The sequence below is a fragment of the Cucurbita maxima genome, unplaced genomic scaffold, assembly GCF_002738345.1.
Source record: "Cucurbita maxima cultivar Rimu unplaced genomic scaffold, Cmax_1.0 Cma_Scf00003, whole genome shotgun sequence".
Taxonomy (NCBI): Eukaryota; Viridiplantae; Streptophyta; class Magnoliopsida; order Cucurbitales; family Cucurbitaceae; genus Cucurbita; species Cucurbita maxima.
Genome location: NW_019272019.1, coordinates 2,222,870 through 2,244,379, shown reverse-complemented (window position 1 = coordinate 2,244,379; position 21,510 = coordinate 2,222,870). Strand labels below are relative to the sequence as shown.

General features: G+C 37.8%; 5 protein-coding genes across 8 annotated transcripts in view; 3 read left to right on the top strand and 2 right to left on the bottom strand.

The window, feature by feature from the left end:
- The first annotated feature begins 1,759 nt into the window (after positions 1-1,759).
- LOC111476994 (GDP-L-galactose phosphorylase 1-like) lies at positions 1,760-4,568 on the top strand. Its single transcript, XM_023120891.1, has 7 exons — positions 1,760-2,445; positions 2,600-2,718; positions 2,796-2,855; positions 3,118-3,360; positions 3,447-3,632; positions 3,720-3,968; positions 4,058-4,568. Exons 1-7 carry the CDS (start codon positions 2,328-2,330, stop codon positions 4,403-4,405), a joined length of 1,323 nt encoding a protein of 440 aa, XP_022976659.1. The 5' UTR covers positions 1,760-2,327; the 3' UTR covers positions 4,406-4,568.
- Positions 4,569-5,720: 1,152 nt separating this feature from the next.
- LOC111476993 (transcriptional adapter ADA2a-like) lies at positions 5,721-12,752 on the top strand. Of its 3 annotated transcripts, none has more exons than XM_023120890.1 (14): positions 5,721-6,001; positions 6,618-6,670; positions 7,085-7,263; positions 8,149-8,214; positions 8,724-8,849; positions 8,954-9,029; positions 9,413-9,473; positions 9,560-9,618; positions 9,738-9,818; positions 10,134-10,356; positions 10,794-11,004; positions 11,891-12,187; positions 12,316-12,515; positions 12,587-12,752. In XM_023120890.1, the coding sequence occupies exons 1-13, from the start codon at positions 5,949-5,951 to the stop codon at positions 12,505-12,507; spliced, it is 1,677 nt and encodes a 558-aa protein (XP_022976658.1). In that variant the 5' UTR covers positions 5,721-5,948; the 3' UTR covers positions 12,508-12,515; positions 12,587-12,752. The 3 variants fall into 3 exon arrangements, with proteins under 3 accessions (XP_022976658.1, XP_022976657.1, XP_022976656.1); XM_023120889.1 differs by having other exon boundaries at positions 5,734-6,001; positions 7,082-7,263; positions 12,316-12,514; positions 12,547-12,752; XM_023120888.1 differs by having other exon boundaries at positions 5,734-6,001; positions 7,082-7,263.
- A 1,525-nt stretch (positions 12,753-14,277) lies between these two features.
- On the top strand, positions 14,278-16,399 carry LOC111476794 (grpE protein homolog 2, mitochondrial-like). 2 transcript variants are annotated; one of them, XM_023120602.1, is made up of 5 exons: positions 14,278-14,664; positions 15,076-15,522; positions 15,630-15,795; positions 15,896-16,022; positions 16,306-16,399. In XM_023120602.1, exons 1-3 carry the CDS (start codon positions 14,620-14,622, stop codon positions 15,648-15,650), a joined length of 513 nt encoding a protein of 170 aa, XP_022976370.1. In that variant the 5' UTR covers positions 14,278-14,619; the 3' UTR covers positions 15,651-15,795; positions 15,896-16,022; positions 16,306-16,399. The 2 variants fall into 2 exon arrangements, with proteins under 2 accessions (XP_022976370.1, XP_022976369.1); XM_023120601.1 differs by having other exon boundaries at positions 14,280-14,636.
- A 632-nt stretch (positions 16,400-17,031) lies between these two features.
- On the bottom strand, positions 17,032-19,032 carry LOC111476793. Its single transcript, XM_023120600.1, has 3 exons — positions 18,695-19,032; positions 18,203-18,361; positions 17,032-17,458 (listed from the first exon to the last, which is right to left on the bottom strand). Exons 1-3 carry the CDS (start codon positions 18,971-18,973, stop codon positions 17,345-17,347), a joined length of 552 nt encoding a protein of 183 aa, XP_022976368.1. The 5' UTR covers positions 18,974-19,032; the 3' UTR covers positions 17,032-17,344.
- Positions 19,033-20,482: 1,450 nt separating this feature from the next.
- The window catches only part of LOC111476788 (indole-3-acetate O-methyltransferase 1-like), a 3,393-nt gene continuing 2,365 nt past the window's right edge, over positions 20,483-21,510 (bottom strand). Inside the window, exon 3 of the mRNA XM_023120594.1 lies at positions 20,483-21,103. Coding sequence (XP_022976362.1) covers positions 20,750-21,103 — 354 coding nt within the window. The 3' untranslated portion in view covers positions 20,483-20,749. The remainder of the gene's footprint in view (positions 21,104-21,510) is intronic.

Genomic DNA, 21,510 nt, shown 5'->3' with positions numbered 1-21,510 from the left:
TTCCTCTCTAAACTTTCACTACAAACTATTTAATAAGTTTTTAAGAAATTTATTTAAAAAAAAAACAATTTAAAATTTTATTTATTTAAACAATTTCAAAGTTTAAGAATTCAAATCAAAATCTAAAGCATGTAATAAAATTAAGGATTTTTTTTGGGGATAATTTGACCTTTTTTTATTTTATTGATATGGGAAATTTATTACTTTTACCAGGAATATTAGTTTAAATCCATAGTCTATTTAGGGAATATATTAATTTTATTTTTAAATGAAAAAAATATATTAATATTTGACCCTCTCTCAATTAAACTTTATTGGTTGTAATGCATTTATTTTTATCTCTAATAATAATAATAATAAAAATATTATTATTATTTTTTGGAGATTTTATAATGAAGTTTTTGGACCATTAAAATAATATATAAAGTGTATGTCTAAATAATAAGGAAAATGATGTTTATTGGATTTAAAAACAAAATTAATTTAAAAAAAATGTTTCAATTAACTTTATATATATATATATATATATATATATATATATTCTATTCAAATAGAGAAATTTTCATATAAAAAGAAAGAGTGGAATAAATTATTCGATCGAAAAAATGATTATCTCAATCTCTTAAGAAGTTTATCGGTAACTATGGAAGATGGTAAATGGGGTGAGTGACGGAGATAGAGATGAAAAATCAGCCTCGTCCTTGATCAACCTGATTAGTATAGTCAGCAATATCGGTATAAGTCTACCGACCAACCGATACCCCAATTTTTTCGAGTATAGATAAATGGATAAAACCAAAGTCATTTGGTCCACACACAAACCCAGAACTATTCTCAATAACTCTTAGAATTTTTATCCATATTATTGATAAATAATTTTCTTAGGTTAAAATATTGAATCAATTATTATATTTTTTATTAGGTAAAATCTTTAAATTAGCTATTATATATATATATATATATATATATATATATATATTATTGTTTTAATTTTAAAAAATATACTTTAATTAATTATATAATAAATAAAAAATAATTTAAATCTTATGATTCATACGTCCTAAAATTCATATCTAATTTTAAAATATTTAAAATGAGAGATAAAAACAGTAAATATATTCTAAAATTAAATCTCATTTTTTTCTTGCACAAGAAAGTTGTTTTGACTCTTAATTTTTTTTAAAAAAAGTAAAATACTTCTAAATGAAAGTTGGGATTCCATTAGCTTTAAAATTTCAACATAAAAAATATTATTATTATTTAAATACTAAATTAAAGATTTATTAAAATTGAAAAAATTATTATAAATTCGTGGAATTAAATTTAAATATAAGATTTTTAACCTATTAATTTTTTTGGTTGTTGAAAAATAATTTATTAAAATTTATTTGAGATAAAAATTAAATTTGGCAAAATGTTTACCAAATTCACCTATTAAAATACCTAATGAGGAATATTTATTAAAAAATAGTTATAATAATTATATTAATTAAATACTTTTATTTTGGTATTAATTAATTAAAAAATGTATAACGTTGAAAAAAGGACTTACTTGAAAATAGTCAACAAATTAAGGATGCACGTAAAATTTCCAAAAGAATATGGACCAAATTGGAATAAAAAAAACAAGGAAAAAAGGGGCGAATTTGTAATTACAAAATCTACGAAAAGTGAGGGTATTTATGTAATTTGGCTCACAGAATCATGGCTTAACGGTATCCACAACGAACCGCCATTTCTTGCACCACAAAATTTCCTCTCGTCTCCAATTCTCTCTATATAAATGCAACCTCCCCGATTTTCACTCTTCATTCATCCATTTTCAATCCGCCATTTGTTGAACTCACCTTGGCCTTTGTTGATTCTTCATTTTTCTTTTTCTCCTTCGTCGCCCGGTTCCGTTTTCCGATCTGGGTTCTACAAATTTCGCTTCAAAATCAGCTTCCCAGGTTCGATTTTGAGCAACTGGTGCGTGGATTTGAGTTTCTGAAGGTGAAGGATCGTCGATATATACGGGGGATTTTCCGGTGGGGGTAAAACCCGGGATCGTCAAGTTGTAGACATCACGGCTATACACGTGGTTTTCCGGTTGTTCGTTCATGTCCGGTCTGTACGACGAAAGGGTTGTATAACTCTTACTAACCCCTCGCCGCACGGTGGACGTGGTGCTCTGCCCTCTGAAGGGGGTAGTCCTTCTGATCTTCTTTTTCTTGCCGGCGGTGGATTCTCTTGCGTAGAGCATTCTTCGAATTAGCTTTTCAACGACTTTGTTTGTTTTGGGGGGCCGATTTTGGTGTTGGGTTTGATTTGAATTAGAAGCGGACGATATGTTGAGGATTAAGCGCGTTCCTACTGTGGTATCTAATTACCAAAAGGATGAGGCTGAGGAAGTCGCTCCCAGAGCAGGGTGCGGCCGGAACTGCCTCAATGAATGTTGCTATGAAGGTGTTTGTTAAAATGCGTAGCTAGCGAGGATTCGTTTGGTTGCTTCTCTTGAGTTCTTGATTCGTTTTTTTTTTTTTTTGTGGGTCTGAAATGTTTTCGTTCCATGTGGGTATTGGGGCTGTAATGATGATTGTTCGTTTCCTTTTTGTTGTAGGAGCCAAGATTCCCTTGTATGCTTTCAAGAAGCTAAACAAGATCTCAAAAGGCTTGTGCTGCGAGTATGAGAACACTGCTCCTCCTTTTGCTTTTCTTGACTCGCTGCTTCTTGGGGAGGTAAGTTTGATGACATGCTCTGGTTATCAATTTTGCTTATCTTTCAATGGCTATAATGGATGCCCCCGTTGTTGTAGTGGGAGGACCGGATGCAGCGAGGGCTGTTTCGCTATGATGTCACTGCTTGTGAGACTAAGGTTAGAATTTTACAGTAATTTGTGAAATAGAAGTAATCTATTTGAGATATAGATATAGTATCAATGTGAGATTCCACATAGGTTGGGGGAAGAGAAGGAAAACATTTTTATAAGGGTGTGAGACTTCTTCCTAGCAGGCCCGCCCGTTTTGGAAACCTTGAGAGGGGAGGCCAGGAAAGAAGCCCAGAAATGGAAGACTCGAAGATACAATATCTACTAGCTTCAGCTGAGACACTCAATATCTTTGGTAATTTTCGTGTAGGTAATTCCTGGAAAGTATGGTTTCATTGCCCAGCTGAACGAGGGTCGACATCTGAAGAAGAGGCCAACCGAGTTTCGAGTTGATAAGGTTCTCCAGCCTTTTGATGGTAACAAATTCAACTTCACTAAGGTTGGGCAGGAAGAGATCCTCTTTCGGTTTGAAGCAAATGAAAATGGGAATACACTGCTTATTCCAAATGCCCCTCTTGATGTCGAAAATTCTCCAAGCATGGTTGCCATTAATGTGTGTACTTGTTCCTGTTTTAGTGTTTTTAGACCAAATTGTTGTGGATGTTTGTGTTGTGATCATTCTTAATATGTCATCAACAGGTTAGTCCCATTGAATACGGACACGTTCTCTTGATTCCTCGTATTTTCGAGCGCTTGCCGCAAAGGATCGATCGAGAAAGCTTCTTGCTTGCTCTTCACATGGCAGCGGAGGCTGGGAATACATACTTCCGACTCGGGTACAACAGCTTGGGCGCATTTGCCACCATCAATCACCTTCACTTTCAGGTATCTATCTACCCTTTAGAAAAAGTGACTTGATGAAGCTAGTCTTTACACAAGAACATGTGAATTAAGAACTAAATAATCAATCAGGCATATTACTTGGCTGTTCCTTTCCCTATTGAGAAAGCTCCGACGAAGAAAACAATCTCATTGAATGATGAAGTTATCGTCTCTGAGCTACTAAAATATCCCGTTCGAGGGCTCGTGTTCGAGGGCGAAAACACTCTGCAAGCATTATCGAACGCGGTGTCTGATGCCTGCATATGCCTTCAAGAAAACAACATTCCTTACAATGTCTTAATTGCTGATTGTGGGCAACGTATCTTCCTTCTCCCACAGGCAAGCTGATATTATCTGATGGCAACATTAGCTAGCTCTTAGTTTCCTGTATCCTTGTTAACTCTGACCTTACCTATCATAATTAACAGTGCTATGCTGAGAAACAAGCACTTGGGGAAGTGAGCGCGGAGCTCCTCGACACCCAAGTGAACCCGGCCGTTTGGGAGATAAGCGGACACATGGTGTTGAAGAGGAAGAAGGATTACGATGAGGCGTCGGAGGAAAATGCCTGGAGGCTCCTCGTCGAGGTATCCCTATCAGAAGAGAGGTTTCAAGAAGTGTGTGCTCTAATCTTCGAAGTCCTCGACACAGTTGATGTTGAAGGTAGCCCGAGCGTGGCTAAGGAGCACAGTGATGCTTGTCTCGAGGAAGTTGAAGCTAGAAACAACGCCTCCCAACCACTCCAGGTGACCGGGACGTGGGAATGCTTAGTTTAGTTCTGCAGTGACTACAACTGCAAGAGCTTGATGCTTTTAATATAGAACTGTTAAACTGTGTATGGTGGAAACTTCTGTTTGTACTAGTAGAAGTGGTGTTATGAACAATCCTCTTCTTCCTTTTCCTCTTAGGCAATCTCAACCTCCAAACCCTCTTCTAACAGTGCTTCTTATGTATCCTCTGCTCGTTCGACTTTCGGTGTTCTTTGTGGGTTCGATCATAGTTGAATGGATTTGTTTTGAAAAATGTTGGATCTTTAGAACTTTTCGAAAGTTGTTCTTGAGCCATTTCTCGAATCTTTGGTGGATTAGATCATATTTCATGTTTAGATGTTCTTGAAATGTTAGGTTTGATCGTAGTTGAATAACTTATTTTGGAAATTGTAGTTCTAAAGTTGTTTTTGAGTTATTTCTCAAAATTTTAGGTCACAATTTAACTTTTTTGAAAGGGGTGCTCGATCCGTGAGTTTTTGAAGCTTGCTTTAACTATTAGAGTTTTTAAGCTTGCTTAACTATTATGTAGTCTTTGTTAGGATCGATTGTAGTTGAGATCTCACATCTACCGGTGATGACCCAGGCTCACCGCTAGCCGATATTGCCCTTTGGACTTTTTTTTTTTTTGGCTTCCCCTCAAGGCAGCTTTAAAACGCTCTAGGGGAAGGTTTTCACACCCTTATAAAGGGTGTTCTCCTCCCCAACCAATGTCCCCAATGTGGGACATCACAATCCACCACCCTTCGCTAGGGATATTGTCCTCGTTGGGTTTTCCTTTTCAGGGCTTCCCTTCAAGGCTTTAAAACATGCTAGGGGAAGGTTTCCACACTTCTCCCCAACCAATGTTTTCTTACCGGACGTGAAAACCTCTAGGAATAAACCACATGTGGGAATAAATACATTCGTTATAAGAGTATGAAAACCTCTCCCTAGCAGTACGTTTTAAAATTGTGAGGCTGATAACGATATGTAATTTTCAGTAGAAAAGTTATTGAGAAAAACATGTATAGGAGACACACTGACAAATCTTTTTCGTAACGTGACAAAAAACATTGGGAGACATGCTGACGAAATGTAAAACTCGTGGGCTTAAAGGAATGTATCCTGACATGACAAATATTATTGACATGGATAGGCTATCCCGACACGACAATCAACATAAAGAAACCTAATTTATTCAATGTTTCATGTCACGTTGCCATATATACACAACAAGTCAGATGTTACTATATGGTTGTTGGGAGAGAGATCCATAGAAATCAACATGTATATACAATACATACATATATATCTATCTATATATATATAGATTGCCCAACATGTATTTAGCCAAAAATGAATTTTACAACAGAGACACACTCTTGTCTCTCTCGTTCCCTTTCAGCCCTGACTCTCGCAAAACCCGCCGACGGTAATCCTTCACGCGGCGCCGCCGCCTCCACATCCGGTGATTGTCGAATTCCGCTGGCACGAGGCGAATCCTGAACGAAGGTCAAAACAATTTTGTGCCCTCGTTCACCTTGTTACTGAAATTTTGATATTCGGATCGATGGGTCGTTCTCGGATGGTGTCACGTCCGGAAGACGAGGACCCCAATCAGAGGTTTGTGCTTTTCATTTAAGTGTTATTGCTATGAATTCGGGCTAATCTGATTCTAAATTGCTGGAAATTTCAGCAATTGAGAATGCGGTTACGTTTTGTTTAATTGCATAAAGCTTTTTTTATGATTTGTCTGAATGAAATTATAATCTGTAGGGAGTTTTTCGGAAACCGAACATGTGTTGAAGGGGCTACTCGCTGGCTTCTTTTAATCTAGTCTGCCAAGTTCTTAACTGTCACAATAAATTATTACTAATCCTTTACTCTCAAAATGACACTTAAACTGAAAAGCATGGTTTCGGTAGGATCCTGAAATGTTCATTTTCATTTTCGTACTTCAATTTCTCCTTCACAATCTACTGCTTTTTTATTGTTATTATTATTTTTTTTGGTGTAGAAGGTCAGTTGGGATGCAAGTATAAATATTGGATGAACCGAAATTCTTATTCTGTCTTTTCCTTTTCTTTTAATCTCTTGTTTGATTGAACGTATGTGCAGCTGTGTTCTTTTTTCAAAAGAGTATGTTCTCGGTTAATACTTAATATGATGTTGGCCTTTATTTGGTGCAAAATTCTTGTATGTGGCTCTCATGTTGTACTTCTCTGAATCCAAATTTCAGTAAATCCAAGAGGAAAAGGCCTAGTTCTACAGAGGCTACGAATCAAGCTACAGGTATTCTGCTTAATATCATTGGAGAGAGAGGGAAATGGGTCCAATCCTTCATATATGATTTAGTGAGGTTGTAGTACCTTATTGCACTAGTCTATGCAATTTTTACACAACCCCCTAAAGTCATGTTGCACTTTCATTTATGATTTAGTGAAGGTTTTACTACCTTATTTCACTCATGGATGCACTTTTTACACAATCCTAAAGTCATGGTGCGCTTCCAGTAATGTGTTTACTGCCGTCTTTCTTTCTTTTTGGTTAATTTCAATAGTTTCTTTTTAGAGCTGTTAGCATAAAAGGACAAGCAATGGGTGATGAAAAAAGGGCCTTTGTAGTTGGGTTAAGTAATGTAATTTCTGCTGTTTTCTGTATTTTTTTTCCCTGGCCATTATTTTACTTCAATTGATATCTTAGTAGGTCAGGAATCGAGGGATGGAAAAGTAGCCTTATATCATTGTAATTACTGCAATAAGGATTTATCGGGGAGAATTCGCATGAAATGTGTGGCATGCCCAGATTATGACCTTTGTGTGGAGTGCTTTTCTGTTGGAGCCGAGCTTACACCTCATAAAAGTAATCATCCTTATAGGGTTATGGTAAGTACCCTTATTAGTATATGTTATTACATTGGCCCTTTTTATTTAAACCATTGGGCATGGTTACTGGTCTTGGGTGTGTTGTCAATTGAATCTACAATAAGTATTCTATCTTTTTCTACGTGTTCTTTTATAGATATATGTTGTACTGCCTAGGAGTGAGAAGTTTTTTTCATATAAGTTGATGCTGCTAATAAGGCAGTTATGGATATCAACTCAAACTTGCGAATGGGTTGTTACTTATATGTACCATAACCATCTGCTTCTTTACTAATGGACACTAGTATTTATATTAGCTTATACTAACTTAAAGGTTTACTAACCTGAGCTTCCAACTGCTACATTAGCCTTGAAAGGATATTTTCCTATCTACTAGATGTCAACGGCTAGTTTTACAAGATTTCTTACCCTTAAACCTTTGCCTCGATTTATTTTATCTGTACTCAAAGTTTGTAGATGTTTACTTTTCAATAAAAGCTTGCTAAAATAAGAAGTTGATGAATGTGTTGAATTAAATATCACATGTTTTGGTAGTTGGTTTTAGTATCGGTGGGGAAGTTCAAGTATTCAATAAAAATACCCTGCTTTCAATGCACAATATAAAATAGATCAAGTTTATTGAAATGGTTCCATTATTGTTGTTAATGAACTGTTTTCTTTATTATTTCAAGTTAGAGCTACACTTAGCTACACTTAGATGTTGGTTTTTTGCGTATTGAAAAACTACCTATTCATTTTTTATTACCTTAATGGCCTTGTAAGAGTTTTCTTTAATTTATACCCATCGTTACTGTTGCCTTCAATTAGTGGATCTGAGTTGCTTAAAATAATGATTTGGTTGTTTACACACATTTACTCATAAGATGGAAAAACTTTTTCTGACAGGATAATTTGTCATTTCCTCTTCTATGTCCAGATTGGCATGCAGATGAAGAGAGCTTACTTTTGGAGGTATGATGATGATTACTTGAGGGTCTTCTACTAGATTCTTTTTGCACTTATGCATATGTAAATCAAGGTTTTAACAAAATATGCACTGATTATAACTTTTCTCTTCATTACAAGTATTATTCTATCTTCATCCTCTTCTTATATTGATTTAGGCCACACAATAGTCATCCTCTTTTATGATTATGATCTAGTCATCAATCTGAATACACCTCGAACATTGTAGTCTTTTAGAGCTTATTTGTAATATCGTTTTATTTTATGATCACATAAATTCCAATTACATATACTACTTCATTATTTATCGTTTCTTCAAGTCAAAATGCCTATATATATATATATGTAAGATGTTTGATAATAAATGCTCAACTCTTTACTTATTAGTGGTCTATACCATCTATAGGAAGTTCCTTGAAATACTCTGATCAAGTTTTCCCATCAGGGATCTTGCTCCCCCCATAATTTTGAACTCTAGTTATTCTGATCTTGGGCCAAAATCACTGAATATTTAGGGCATTGCTGTGTATGGATTTGGAAACTGGGATGGAGTTGCAGAGCATGTTGGAACAAAGAGCAAGTTGCAGTGTCTCAATCACTATAATGCTATGTATATGAACTCCCCTTGCTTCCCTCTTCCTGTAAGACTGTTGGATCAACTTGAACATTTGTTGTTTTTTTCTATACTATACATAATCAATCTTCTGAAACTGAAAATGAGAACAGTATTCTCTACTCTATTTAGGATCTGTCGCATGTTAAGGGTAAGAGCAGGGAGGAGCTCCTTGCCATGGCTACAGTCCCTGGTGAGGTCAAGAAAGGTAATGAATTATATCTCTTTCCCACTGTTGGTTAGTACCTAGATGTCAAAGTTAATGAACCTGTGTCTTTAGATAATTGCCTTCTTTGAATAAACATGGACAAAAGTGTGTTTGTTGACTTCATTTGTCAAACAAAAATATGTATTGTTATATTTCCTACTACCATTAACATATTTCTTCTTTGTGATTATCGATATTGCATTTGGACAGTCATCCAATGGACTCTTCTTTTTCTGAAATTGTAGTCTATGCATGCATATTTGTTGGAAATGCATCCTTTTTCATCTGGTGCAGATTTCAATCAGTATTATACTTCTTGCGAGAGCTAAAAATTTGAATATTCCAGTACGAACGGAGTCATATTTGTGTATTATTTACTGCAGAGTTTCCTATGGTAGGGGAGCATAACCTTAATGAAGGGTCTTCATTATCAGCAAGAGTCAAGTATAACCATTTTCATTTTCATTTCTGTTTATGTTCCTCTTTTTTCTTCGTTTACTCCCTCTCTAAATATTCTTATCTGTTATCAGATGTGAGGAATCAAAAAAAGAAGACTCTGCCCATCAAACCTCATCAAGTGGAACTGCAGGTAGCTTAATAAATACTGTTTTCTTTTCTGCACTCTCGTATATGAACGTGTTCCTAAAAAGGAATATGCTTTCTTTAACATGTTCGATTTCATACTATAATAGATGAAATCGTTTGTAGGTTCAATCAGTGGTAGCACATTTTCAGGTGCAGTAAAGAAGTCAAACAAACCACAGATAAAGGATGAAATCAAACAAGGAGGTTTGTTTTCTGCATTTTGTAAACCATTGCTTCCCTGCTTTAGTTGCTGTGACATTCTCACCATCACTTGATTTGCATCTAAATTAATTTTTTTTAAAGCACATGGAATTTTAAGCCAATGTGACTTCCTTTGTTGCCAAGATCATGAACATTATATGGTACTTGATATGCTAGTTCACGTAAACCATGTTTGGAAGTTTCTCGTAGCTCTAAAAAAGTTACTTATCTTCGGGTTTTCAAGAATTCAATGGAAAATCTGGCATCTGTGTTAGTTTTTTTATCCCCCTTCACTGTTTTTTTTTTTAATATTTGCAGAATCTGAAGCAGACAGAAGCTTTAGTGAGAAAAAACCTAGGGTGTTAGGTGACAGTGGGCCTTCTGTGGTTGAGTTGAGTGGATATAACTTCAAGCGGAAGGAATTCGACATTGAATATGACAATGATGCTGAGCATTTACTAGCAGATATGGAATTCAAGGACAATGACTCTGCAGCTGACCATGAACTTAAATTGAGGATTTTGCGCATATACTCAAAGAGGTGCGACAAAACCAATTTTGCATTATCTTAGATGGTGTGTTTATGTTGCTGCTCGGAATTTTATTATTTTTTTATTAAGGGGATAGGAAGTTCGAAAATCTCGGGTTTAGCCTCCATTTTGAATACTCGATTATTTAAAAACCCTTGTCTTCTACGACCTATAGGTGGGCATTGCCTCTATACAGATCAGCAGGTGGGTCATTTGCAGGAGGAGAATCTTGATACTCCAATTATTATTATTATTACTTCTTAAACTACTTTAGGATTATCATTACTATCTTGAGAGTGATTATTTTGTTAATCTGAAGCAATTGTTGTCCAAAGCATTAATATTGTTCTTCTAATTAGTTTATGCTACTGTATGCAGATATTTTGGCTATCTTTGTTTTATTGATTATTAATAATCTAGATTCATATGCACTTGGACCTCTTGGCAGGCTTGATGAAAGGAAACGCAGGAAGGAATTCATACTGGACAGAGATCTACTCTACTCCGACCCATTTGAAAAACATTTGTCTCCTGAAGAGAGGGCAATATGTCAGCCCTACAAGGTCTTCATGCGGTTCCACTCCAAGGAAGACCATGAAGAGCTTCTTAAGAATCTAATTGAAGAACATCGCATTGTGAAGAGAATACAAGAACTCCAGGTTTAGTTATTGATTAGTTGCCTTTTAAATTATGCGGCTGCTTGGTGCTATCAATTGACTGGTAATTCTATCTGGAAGGAGAAATAATCAGGCTAGGATACAACTGAAAATACATGGGCATGCAAATATGTGTATAGATTTGGAGTCCCTGACCTTTTGTTTTTTTCTCATGCCCTTGCATTTTCATTCGTTTGTTCAATGGAAACTTGTTTTTTTGCCCTCAAAATAAAATCAAGCAAGAATAAGTTGTTATCTGGGTTGCTGCATACTCATTTTAAGTTTAGGTTGAGATCCTACATCGGTTGGAGAATAGAACGAAACATTCTTTATAAGGGTGTGGAAACCTCTCCCTAGCCGACGCATTTTAAAAACCTTGAGGGGAACCCCAAAAGGGAAAGCCCAAAGAGGACAATATCTGCTAGCGGTGGGTTTGAGCTATTATAAATGGTATCAAAGTCAGACATCGAGTGATGTGGCAGTGAGGAGGCTGAATCTCGAAGGGAGGTGGACACGAGGCAGTGTGCCAGCAAGAATGCTGGGCTCCAAAGGGGGTGGATTAAAGGGTCCCACATCGATCAGAGAAGGGAACGAGTGCCAGCAAGGGCGCTGGGCCCAAAGGGGTGGATTGCGAGATCCCACATCGGTTGGAGAGGAGAACGAAACATTCTTTATAAGGGGTGGAAACCTCTCCCTAGACGTTTTTTAAAAATCTTGAGGGAACTTCTAAAGGGAAGGCCCAGAGTGGACAATATCTACTGATGGTGGGTTTGGGCTCTTATATTAAGTATCATCAATCTAGAATTTCTTATTTCAGACTACTTGGCATGATCATCATATTTCAGGAAATCTCGATTGGACTAATTTAGTATACATCTTGTAAGTATAGGAAGCTCGAGCTGCTGGATGTCGAACAATTGTCGAATCAAATAGGTTTCTTGATCAGAAAAGGAAAGAAACCAGAGACAGCAGCAAGAGAGTTAAGGAAAATAGTCAAGCTGTTCCAAGTGATGTATCAAATCATCTCAAAGGAGAACATGATGACAATCCCAGGGGCAGTGTAAAAGAATCTCCAAGATCGCGAGGCAGCGGCAAGGAACCATCTCCAGCAACACCATGGATTTCGAGCTCCATTCACGATTGGGACATCACGGGATTTGCAGGCGCTGATTTACTATCTGAAATGGTGAGAACATTTTCTCCTGTCTTCCATATTTCTCCGGCTGGACATTGGTTCTCTCCTTGACTATGACATTGCTGTGATAAACCATTTGTCGACGCTATGTTTAATCGTTTTTCGATGTCTTCGTGTAGGAGAGGCGACTTTGCTGTGAGATAAGAATATTACCAGCTCATTATCTGAAAATGGTGGATATCATATCAGTTGAGATGTTAAAGGGCAGTGTTACAAAGAAATCTGATGTCCATGGTCTGTTCAAGGTGGATCCAAGTAAGGTAGATAGAGTTTATGAGATGGTTGTGAAAAAGGGAATTGCTCAAGCATGACTTAGAGAGAAATCCTTAGGTTTTTAAACCCATCTATACAGTTTTGTTCTTGTTAAAACCATATAAATGCAATAATTTGAAAGCCGAGATGGAACCACCGACCTTTGGAATGGTAATTGGTGCTTTATTCACTCCGATATGTTCATATTAGCAATTTGGTGGTTCGATTCTCGCTTGAGAACCTAATTTCTACGCTGATATAAGATTAACCACTCGTATATTGTATTGAGTAAGAAAATTTTTAAGATTTTCGTTATCTCTAGATTGATTTTCATAAATAATTGGTATTTCCAAATTGGAAACTATAGTCATTTTCTAACTTGGCTATTTCTCGAGGCCATCAGAAGCAATAACCCAAACGACATGTCAATTTTTGGGTTGTGTCGTGACCACCGATCCCAGTGGAGGCGGTGTTGCTGGGTGCAGGTTCACCGAAGTTATTGGAATTTCACTAAATTGAGATTCAAACATTTGATATTTCAGTCCAAAATTGAGATAAACGCTAAAATAACCCTGATTTTCCAGGGTACTCCTCGAGTAAAACAACTCAAAAGATAAGCTCACGTTCTTTCAAAGTCAAAGCAAAAGTATAATAAATTTTAGCCTACGACTTTGCCTCCCTAAAATAAAAGGAGCTCGTGCCTCCCTAAAACAAAAGGAGTCTGTTTGAGGGTAGCCTACGACTTTGCCTCCCTAAAATAAAAGGAGCCTATTCGAGGGTAGCCTACGACTTTCCCTCCCTAAAACAAAAGGAGTCTGTTCGAGGGTAGCCTATGACTTTCCCTCCCTAAAACAAAAGGAGTTTGCTCATGCCTCCCTAAAACAAAAGGAGTTCGTTCGAGGGTAGCCTACGACTTTGCCTCCCTAAAACAAAAGGAGCCCACTCGTGCCTCCCTAAAACAAGAGGACTCTGTTCGAGGGTAGCCTATGACTTTGCCTCCCTAAAACAAAAAGAGCCCGCTTGCATCTCCCTAAAACAAAAGGACCTTGTTCAAAGGTAGCCTACGACTTTGTCTCTCTAAAACAAAAGGAGCCCGCTCGTACCTCCCTAAAACAAGAGGAGTCTATTCGAGGGTAGCCTACAACTTTGCCTCCCAAAAACAAAAGGAGCCCGCTTGTGTCTCCCTAAAACAAAAGGAGCTTGTCCGAGGGTAGCCTACGACTTTGCCTCCCTAAAACAAAAAGAGTCCGCCCGTGCCTCCCTAAAACAAAAGGAGCATGTTCAAGGGTAGCCTACGACTTTGCCTCCCTAAAACAAAAGGAGCCAGCTCGTGCCTCCCTAATACAAGAGGAGTCTGTTCGAGGGTAGCCTACGACTTTGCCTCCCAAAAACAAAACGAGCCCCCATGTGTCTCCCTAAAACAAAAGGAGCTTGTCCGAGGGTAGCCTACGACTTTGCCTCCCTAAAACAAAAAAGAGTCCGCCCGTGCCTCCCTAAAACAAAAGGAGCACGTTCGAGGGTAGCCTACGACTTTGCCTCCCTAAAACAAAAGGAGTGAGCTCGTGCCTCCCTAATATAAGAGGAGTCTGTTCGAGGGTAGCCTACGACTTTGCCTCCCTAAAACAAAAGGAGTCTGCTTGTGTCTCCCTAAAACAAAAGGAGTCTATTCGAGGGTAGCCTACGACTTTACCTCTCTAAAACAAAAGAAGCCCGCTCGTGCCTTCCTAGAACAAAAGAAGCCTATTCGAGGGCCGACCAACCCTAATATTTTAGTACGTAAGAGGAGGTGGAGGCGGAATAATGATTGTCTAGCACTGATCAAAAGATTTAAATCTTAAATTTCACCCCACAACCGGCTTCAATAGGTGGAGGATAAATATGTGAAGTCCAAAATCACCGGTAACCTTTTCTCCGACCTGCCGCCTTCATTACCAAGATTTTTCTCCTCTGGTCGGAACTTCCGCCGTTGCATCTCTGCAATTTTGAAGCATTTGACTTCGTTTTCCATTTCACCGTTCCGGTATTCAACTTCTTCTCCTCAATGTCCTCCTCGAGAATCCTCTTCCGAGCTTCCAGGAGCCTGCACCGGAGTTCGCCGATCCTCATTGGCAACCAATCACGGAACTGCCGAACTTTTCCGATTCTCTACAGGCAATTTCACTGTCTCGTTGATGAGATCTCCGGCAAGGTTGAGGTTCTTAAGCCGTGTTTTCAAGGTTCTCTCCTCTCGGGTTTTAGTTAGGGTTTTTGTCACCATTGAATAGGCACCGTTCCATTCTGAAATCTTACTGTTTCGCTTGCGATTGCGCAATCTTTAGTTTCATGCTCTCATTACTCTTTGTGAGATCTTTGATTTCTATTCAATCTGGTTTGAAAAGTACAGAGTTTTCGTAACTAAATTGAAAAATCGAAAGGTGATTTCATCTGGATACGAACGAACAATGAACTTGTGAGTTTTTCTTGATTGCTGTTGATGTAGCATTGTTTATTTAACATGATTTTGCATTTCTCATCATATCTTAACCTGCCTTGTTCTTAGATTTGGTACTTTTGATGAGTTTTTGCTTGCCAATGTTATAATTCAAAGTTGTTTTTCCTGTCACTGATTAATATGCTTCCTCTTCCAGTCTTCTCCAGTACATACGTCTCTACTAAATCATATAGTCTTCAATCCTTTCCCCTTCCAAATATTTAGAGTATCCTCTACTGCTTCCCATGAATCTTCTGAAAATGAAGAGGGGAGTGCAAAACAAGGTAATGTGAATTCTGAAGTGTCTGACCAAGCAGAGGAATTGAGTTCTACAATGGATTCCCATTCCACCAAATCAAAATCAAGACGACAGAGAAGGCGGACAATAAGAACTGCATTTTCCGATTCGGATTCTGAGAGCGACGAACAACCTTCCATGGATGATCTAGTAAAATCACTGGCGCGAAAGGAAGAGCTTCTGAAGTCTAAGCACAAAGAGATTGAGAAAATGCAAGAGAAAGTCCTCTGTTCTTATGCAGAAATGGAGAATGTTATGGACAGGACAAAACGTGAAGCAGAGAATTCAAAGAAGTTTGCCATTCAGGTTTCTTGAATGTCATTCTCTTAATGCTATAAATTTTATGTCGGGTTTCCTCCCGGTACTCGGTTTGCTTAAACACGAGCTTATGTGTGTTAGCATATGGTTGACAGAATTTTGCAGAGTTTGCTTGATGTTGCTGACAACTTAGGAAGAGCTTCTTCTGTTGTTAAAGACAGTTTCTCAAAAATTAATGAATCTGAAGATCCAAGTGGAGCCGTAGCTCTTCTAAAAACCCTTTTAGAAGGGGTTGATATGACTGAGAAACAGCTTATGGAGGTAAATTTATATGCATAATTATCATGAGCTATTCAACATTTCAAGAGGAAGGCCACAAGTTTACTCTATTGTTCTAATGCTTAAGACACTTGTTCTTCAGGTATTAAGAAGTCGGGGTCGAAAAATTTGACCCTATGAGCGAGCCATTTGATCCGCATAAGCATTATGCTGTATTCCAAATACCGGATGGATCGAAGCCAGACGGCACTGTGGCTGTTGTGCTGAAGGTACTAGTTCCAATTTGTTATTCTGCTTATTCTCACAAGAACAAACGCATCTTAGTTCATATGCCAAGCAAAATTCATTTGATCGAACTGGAAAGGAACTGTCTTTTAGACTAAGCTATAAACAAATTTAGGAACAGCCATGTTAATGCATTATAACAAATATTTGGTTTCAACTTCTTTGAAGAACATGAGATCATCACTGATTAGTTTAGGAGTTTGATTTGATGGACGACACTGAATTGGTTGTGGAGAGATGTGATTTTCTCGTTTTTTTTTATGATAGTCTGGATATATGCTACATGATCGAGTTCTTCGGCCAGCCGAGGTTGGTGTGACTCAAGCAGAGGAAGATAATCCGACGGATTAATGTCTAAAGATACTGAGGCTGCTATGGAAGGCTCCCAAAAACAAGAACAAGAACATGGTTCCGGATGTCATTGGATTCTTCAAATTCTCATGTTTCACAGGAAATGCTGTTTGAGGTGCAAAAAACGATTCTATCTTTCCGATTGAATTAGAACTTATTTTTCTTTTTAAAAGAATAGCATTGAGTTATTCGTATACCTACCCAATACCCACCATATGTGGTGCTTAAGACATTGTTACAAGCAACCTTCATGTTTAAGCCAAAAACTTGGAAGCCAAAAACACGGATTAATGATGGTGCACGAGGGTATCTAGCTAGTGCGACCATCTCGAGATGGAATCAAAACCCCTTGTGAGATCCCACATCAGTTGGGAGGGGAACATAGCATTCCTTAAAGGTGTGAAAACTTCTCCTTAGTAAACACGTTTTAAAACCTGAAGGGAAAAACCAAAAAGGACAATATCTACTTGCAGTGAGCTTGGACTGTTACACCCTTGCTCTTTGAGCGTTTCTGGCAAGGGTAGACCAAGTGTGCATGAGGATTTCGATTTACACATTTCTTCTAAGCTTTTCATCCTAGGAAGAGAGACCAGGCAGCTTCGCTTACTCTTCTAAGTCCACAAATGCCTCTAGCAACATCAGTTTTGACCACCACAAATATCTATATGAACATTTTGAAAGGGCTTGTTTTTCCCAAAGCATTCTGATTGCACATAATTATTCAGGAAGAATAAATACACTTTCCACAACAAGCAAATTCTCAGAAAGTCGTCCTAGATTATATACTGATCCATCCCCCACTAACCCTAAGATCATATTACAAACAGTCACTATAACATACTATGCTTCCAAGTTACTACTGCATGAGATACTAATTTCATAAGAGACTTACTTCTTCTGCTATATCATTGTCCATAGGGTAAACCCGGTTTCAGCTCGGTCCCGTTTACAGACTTTAAGAGCTCTTACCGGCAGAATCTTGTTTCGGGTTCTGACCATTCAAGCACAAAGCCAAATCTAAATTGTTCCTGTCTCCATCCCGTGGGCTGTTCAGAATCTTGCTTGTTTCCTGCAAAGGGAATGATTCATCAAGTTCATCAAGTTCTTGAGAAGATCTACCATTCAAGTTCATCAAATAGCTACATTTTCTATGAGTATGTTAATCTGGTAAACTATGCCACAGTTCATGAGTATGTGAATTGGAACTTGTCCCTCAGTGTGCCCCACTAGTAAAGATGACTTCCATTCTTCCTGGTTTCCTGAATCCAGAACTATACAGAGAAACCCAGTTTTATAACGAAAAAAACAGAACCACTCAAGTTTTCCTTTTCATTTTGTTTAGCATTTTTTAGAACGACGATGGAGATCCGAATCTCCAACCTCAAAGAAAGGAGTACATGTTAAATTTCGTTGATCTATGCTCATGTTGAACAAAACCTAGGACATGGACATGACAAAAACATGTTTATTAAAATATACCCAAGAACTAGTTTATGCATCTATATGCTTATAAAAATGAGTTTGATGCATTTCAATACCATTTTTGTTTTTATAAAATTATGTGTCTATTTATCGTACTTAAGTGTTCAACGAGCACAAAGTTCAATACGTGTTTATGGACACACTTAGTTTAGTGCTTCTTAATTTTTTGGAATCCAATATGAATGATCTAATCCAGCCAAAAACTCATCAACATAACCACAAATCACTTTCTTTAGCACAATGATCATCTAACCTTCGTATATGTCTAAATTAGTTGAGTTATGTTCTATAACGACAAGTTAAATAAATCAGGTTGAAATCAGTCAGTCACCTGAGTTTCTTCCTTGAAAACCTCATTGACATTTAGCTCTCCCTGAGCCTCATTGCCCACAGTTGCCATCTTCGACGCCGACTGGTCCGTTTCTTTCACTCTAACTTCATCTTTGACACTCCTCAATCCTGCATTTTTCTGCTCCTCCAGCACAGCAATCTGCACATCACAACCAACACACATTGTTTGCTCGGAGTTTTAAATCCTAATCAAGAAGAACAGGAAACAATATGAACAGAGTACGAGATGACCTATACTCACTCATAATCAAGACACAAATGAACAGAAACCACATTCTTTCATTAATCGTTGCCAAAAGTAAGCGCATACTAAAATCGGTAACTAGAAATCAAAAATCACTGCATCATCCATAAAAAATCAACGATAGACGAGATTAACGAAGAATTTCAAACGGAATCGCAATCGCTCGCTCACCGAACACACAGCATCAACCGGACATGAAAATGGATTCAAATAGAGCTTCAAACTTACAGGAGTGTAACGGAACTTCCGTCTAGGAGGCTCTTCAGGCGGCGCGGCAGCTCCGTCCGCTTCCGATGAAGTAGACGGATGAATCGGAGTCCAGCGACAGAGAAGAAGCTTATGCGCGTTGGATTGGGACTGAGAAGAAGTCTGGTAATTGACGCCGGAGGAAGATGAAGATGCCAGCACCCACTTCTTCTTCCACCTCCGGACGGGGCCGTTGAAGACGGTGGCCGCCGGACCGTACCGCGACGAGGCTCGGCCCAATCTGGATCCGATTCCCTCCATTGAAGTTGAAGCCCCAAAAAAATCTTCTTCAGCACCGAGTCCGTGAAGCTTCCACTCGTATACAACCGTCATAACAACAAAACGACACCGTATTTTAACTTACTGTGAATACCATACTTGTAAATAACCTGAAAAATTAAGGGCATTTTGGTACTTTCGATTCATTTCTTAAATATATCGAAAATATTTTGTATTATCTTTCAATTTAAAAAAGTTTCTATTTTTGATTCCTCAAATTTTTAGATTCTAAAGTGGAGAGTTCCATTCATATTCTTTGTAAAATCTAAGCAATCTTATTCCATATCCTTATTTGGTAGGACCCACATGCTCGATATGAGTTTAATGTTTCTAAACTTGTCGTAAAAGTTGCTATAAACGTTGTACCATTTTCTAGTATCTCAACCATCTCGACCTTTCCAGTCTTGCAAATCTTTGAGTCAATCGAAGAAATAACCGTAAAAACGGTAGTAATTGAAAAAATAGCTAAATTACAACTACCCAAATCACGGGACATATTAAAAATTGTGGGTCTTTGCCTTTATCCGAAATTTCTTTTAGAAAGGTCGAGTCTTGAAAATACTTACCAAATAATCTCTGTTGGAGTTAGACATGCATACATTCGTAACATAGCTGGTCAAAATTGGTCAACTCTCGTGCATTCAAAAGCTCAACGGCCACAAATGACAATCACAACACAATGGTACAATCCCCATGCACACAAATAAGTGATTGACACGACAATATCACGAAAATGTGGTAAAAATCTCATGCACACAGAGAGTTAATTGCCCCCAAAATCATTAAACAGAATGAACTCTTCATCTTTATAGTAGAAGTATTGGGCGGTTCGTAGTGCGATTTTTGGTGGCAATTACTCAATTCATAAACGCTCCTCCTCCTCTCTTAGTTGTCTATGAAATTTCTCCTCCCTCAACCGCGATAGAATAAGCACGAAACCCCTAAACATGGAAAAATCTAGATTCATTGACCCAAAATTGAACCGAATCCAAAATAAAAATTAGGGAAAGATCGAGCTTACCACCAGCCCTATCGTGATGCTTCTATTGACAGATAAGACACAGTGATCGGCGACGACATAACATATACAAACAGTAACAGTTGACAATCGTTCATATGATAAAAACGAGCTAAAGAAGCCAAACAGTCACCAAAGTGAGTTTTTCCCTAAAACAAAAATTGAAATCATAGCTAAACAGAAGCTCGATGCCACCACATAAGATTAGACATAGCTATTACCACATAAGCCAATAACACGAGCGACGATGATTTTTAGGGTTTTCCTTAGATTGCATGCCTACCAGTTATGAGACAAACCCGTGCTAATAGCTTTTACACTCACGACTTGAACTTTCTTTCCCTCAAACATATGTCGTTACACATTACGACTCGAAACAATATTATATTAGTACGTATTTTATATCAATTATACTCAACCGGTTAAGATATATACTCGTCCCTTACATATTAGCATTGATGAAAGCCCATCAACTATAAGTACATATTTTTTTTATAGCTACAAAGTCAGTAAATGACTCACAAAGCATCACATTACAAAGTTATAATGAACAAAAAGAAAAGACAGAAAATGGGCAGCTCCTTTGACCTCTCTCTTTTGCCTGTTTGATTCATGTTCTTTCCTATGTAACATATCACATCCTTAAAAGACACAACAAACAAACAAACACCAAAAGAGAGAAGAAAGCACTGTGTTTTGTTCTATGTTCTTATGTTCTTTGGTTGTTGTTGGTCTCTTGTTTATGCAAGCGAAAGCGATGCCACAATGTGAAAGAATTGAAGCTTCTCGAGAAGATCTTTAGCATGGTTCGTGGCTCTACGTTCGACTCGACTGAAGAGCTCCTCGCTTAGCCGATCGCCGATATGGGCGTCGACGAGGACACCAGAGACGCTTCGACAGCTGATGGCTAATGCTCGACCGACTTCTGCTGCGTCGTCGGGCTGGTTCACTACTAATGGACTACCTCCCTTGAAAACCTCAAGCTTGTTTATAGAAAAGGAACCATCTGCTTCTACTACCTCCTTGAAGTCTTGCAAACTAGGTGCATACACGGGAATGTTGAAACTATCACGTTTCTCACTACTGATCAATCCCTGCAGTAATAATAACACGCTGGTATAAGTCGAGACACGATTTTAGATCTAAAAAAGTATTTATAAAATAATTAAATAAATTCTTAACAAAATAAGAATAAAAAGTTACTCGACATAATTATTAGATAATTTACAAATTTTTAAATTCATGTTATTCAACGAACCCTCGTTTAGATTAGAACAGTCTTATTCAATAATTTCTCGATCGTGGTAACAATCATTTTCCTTGTGACAAGTGGACGGTTGGATGGAATTGTGGAATGAAGGATCAGACGGCGAGGAATGATGGGGTTTAATCATGACCAATGGATGTGCATCATAAAAGTAGAAAGAAAAAGGGTTTAGTGAGACCGGCAACGCCCAATTATTCCTCCTAATTATGGGCTTTTTTTTTTTTTTTTTTTTTT

What these genes read in the sequence shown, in the direction of transcription:
- LOC111476994 (XM_023120891.1), top strand. Translation starts at nt 2,328, where the DNA reads ATGTTGAGGATTAAGCGCGTTCCTACTGTGGTATCTAATTACCAAAAG. An exon ending in CAAGCATGGTTGCCATTAAT is followed by an intron (nt 3,361 to 3,446) that starts GTGTGTACTTGT and finishes TGTCATCAACAG; the next exon opens with GTTAGTCCCATTGAATACGG. An exon ending in TCAATCACCTTCACTTTCAG is followed by an intron (nt 3,633 to 3,719) that starts GTATCTATCTAC and finishes ATAATCAATCAG; the next exon opens with GCATATTACTTGGCTGTTCC.
- LOC111476993 (XM_023120889.1), top strand. Translation starts at nt 5,949, where the DNA reads ATGGGTCGTTCTCGGATGGTGTCACGTCCGGAAGACGAGGACCCCAAT. An exon ending in CCCCTTGCTTCCCTCTTCCT is followed by an intron (nt 8,850 to 8,953) that starts GTAAGACTGTTG and finishes TACTCTATTTAG; the next exon opens with GATCTGTCGCATGTTAAGGG. An exon ending in AGAGAATACAAGAACTCCAG is followed by an intron (nt 11,005 to 11,890) that starts GTTTAGTTATTG and finishes TTGTAAGTATAG; the next exon opens with GAAGCTCGAGCTGCTGGATG.
- LOC111476794 (XM_023120601.1), top strand. Translation starts at nt 14,490, where the DNA reads ATGTCCTCCTCGAGAATCCTCTTCCGAGCTTCCAGGAGCCTGCACCGG. An exon ending in TTGATGAGATCTCCGGCAAG is followed by an intron (nt 14,637 to 15,075) that starts GTTGAGGTTCTT and finishes TTCCTCTTCCAG; the next exon opens with TCTTCTCCAGTACATACGTC. An exon ending in CAAAGAAGTTTGCCATTCAG is followed by an intron (nt 15,523 to 15,629) that starts GTTTCTTGAATG and finishes TATGGTTGACAG; the next exon opens with AATTTTGCAGAGTTTGCTTG.
- LOC111476793 (XM_023120600.1), bottom strand. Translation starts at nt 18,973, where the DNA reads ATGGAGGGAATCGGATCCAGATTGGGCCGAGCCTCGTCGCGGTACGGT. An exon ending in GGAAGTTCCGTTACACTCCT is followed by an intron (nt 18,362 to 18,694) that starts GTAAGTTTGAAG and finishes TGTGATGTGCAG; the next exon opens with ATTGCTGTGCTGGAGGAGCA. An exon ending in TTTTCAAGGAAGAAACTCAG is followed by an intron (nt 17,459 to 18,202) that starts GTGACTGACTGA and finishes TTCCCTTTGCAG; the next exon opens with GAAACAAGCAAGATTCTGAA.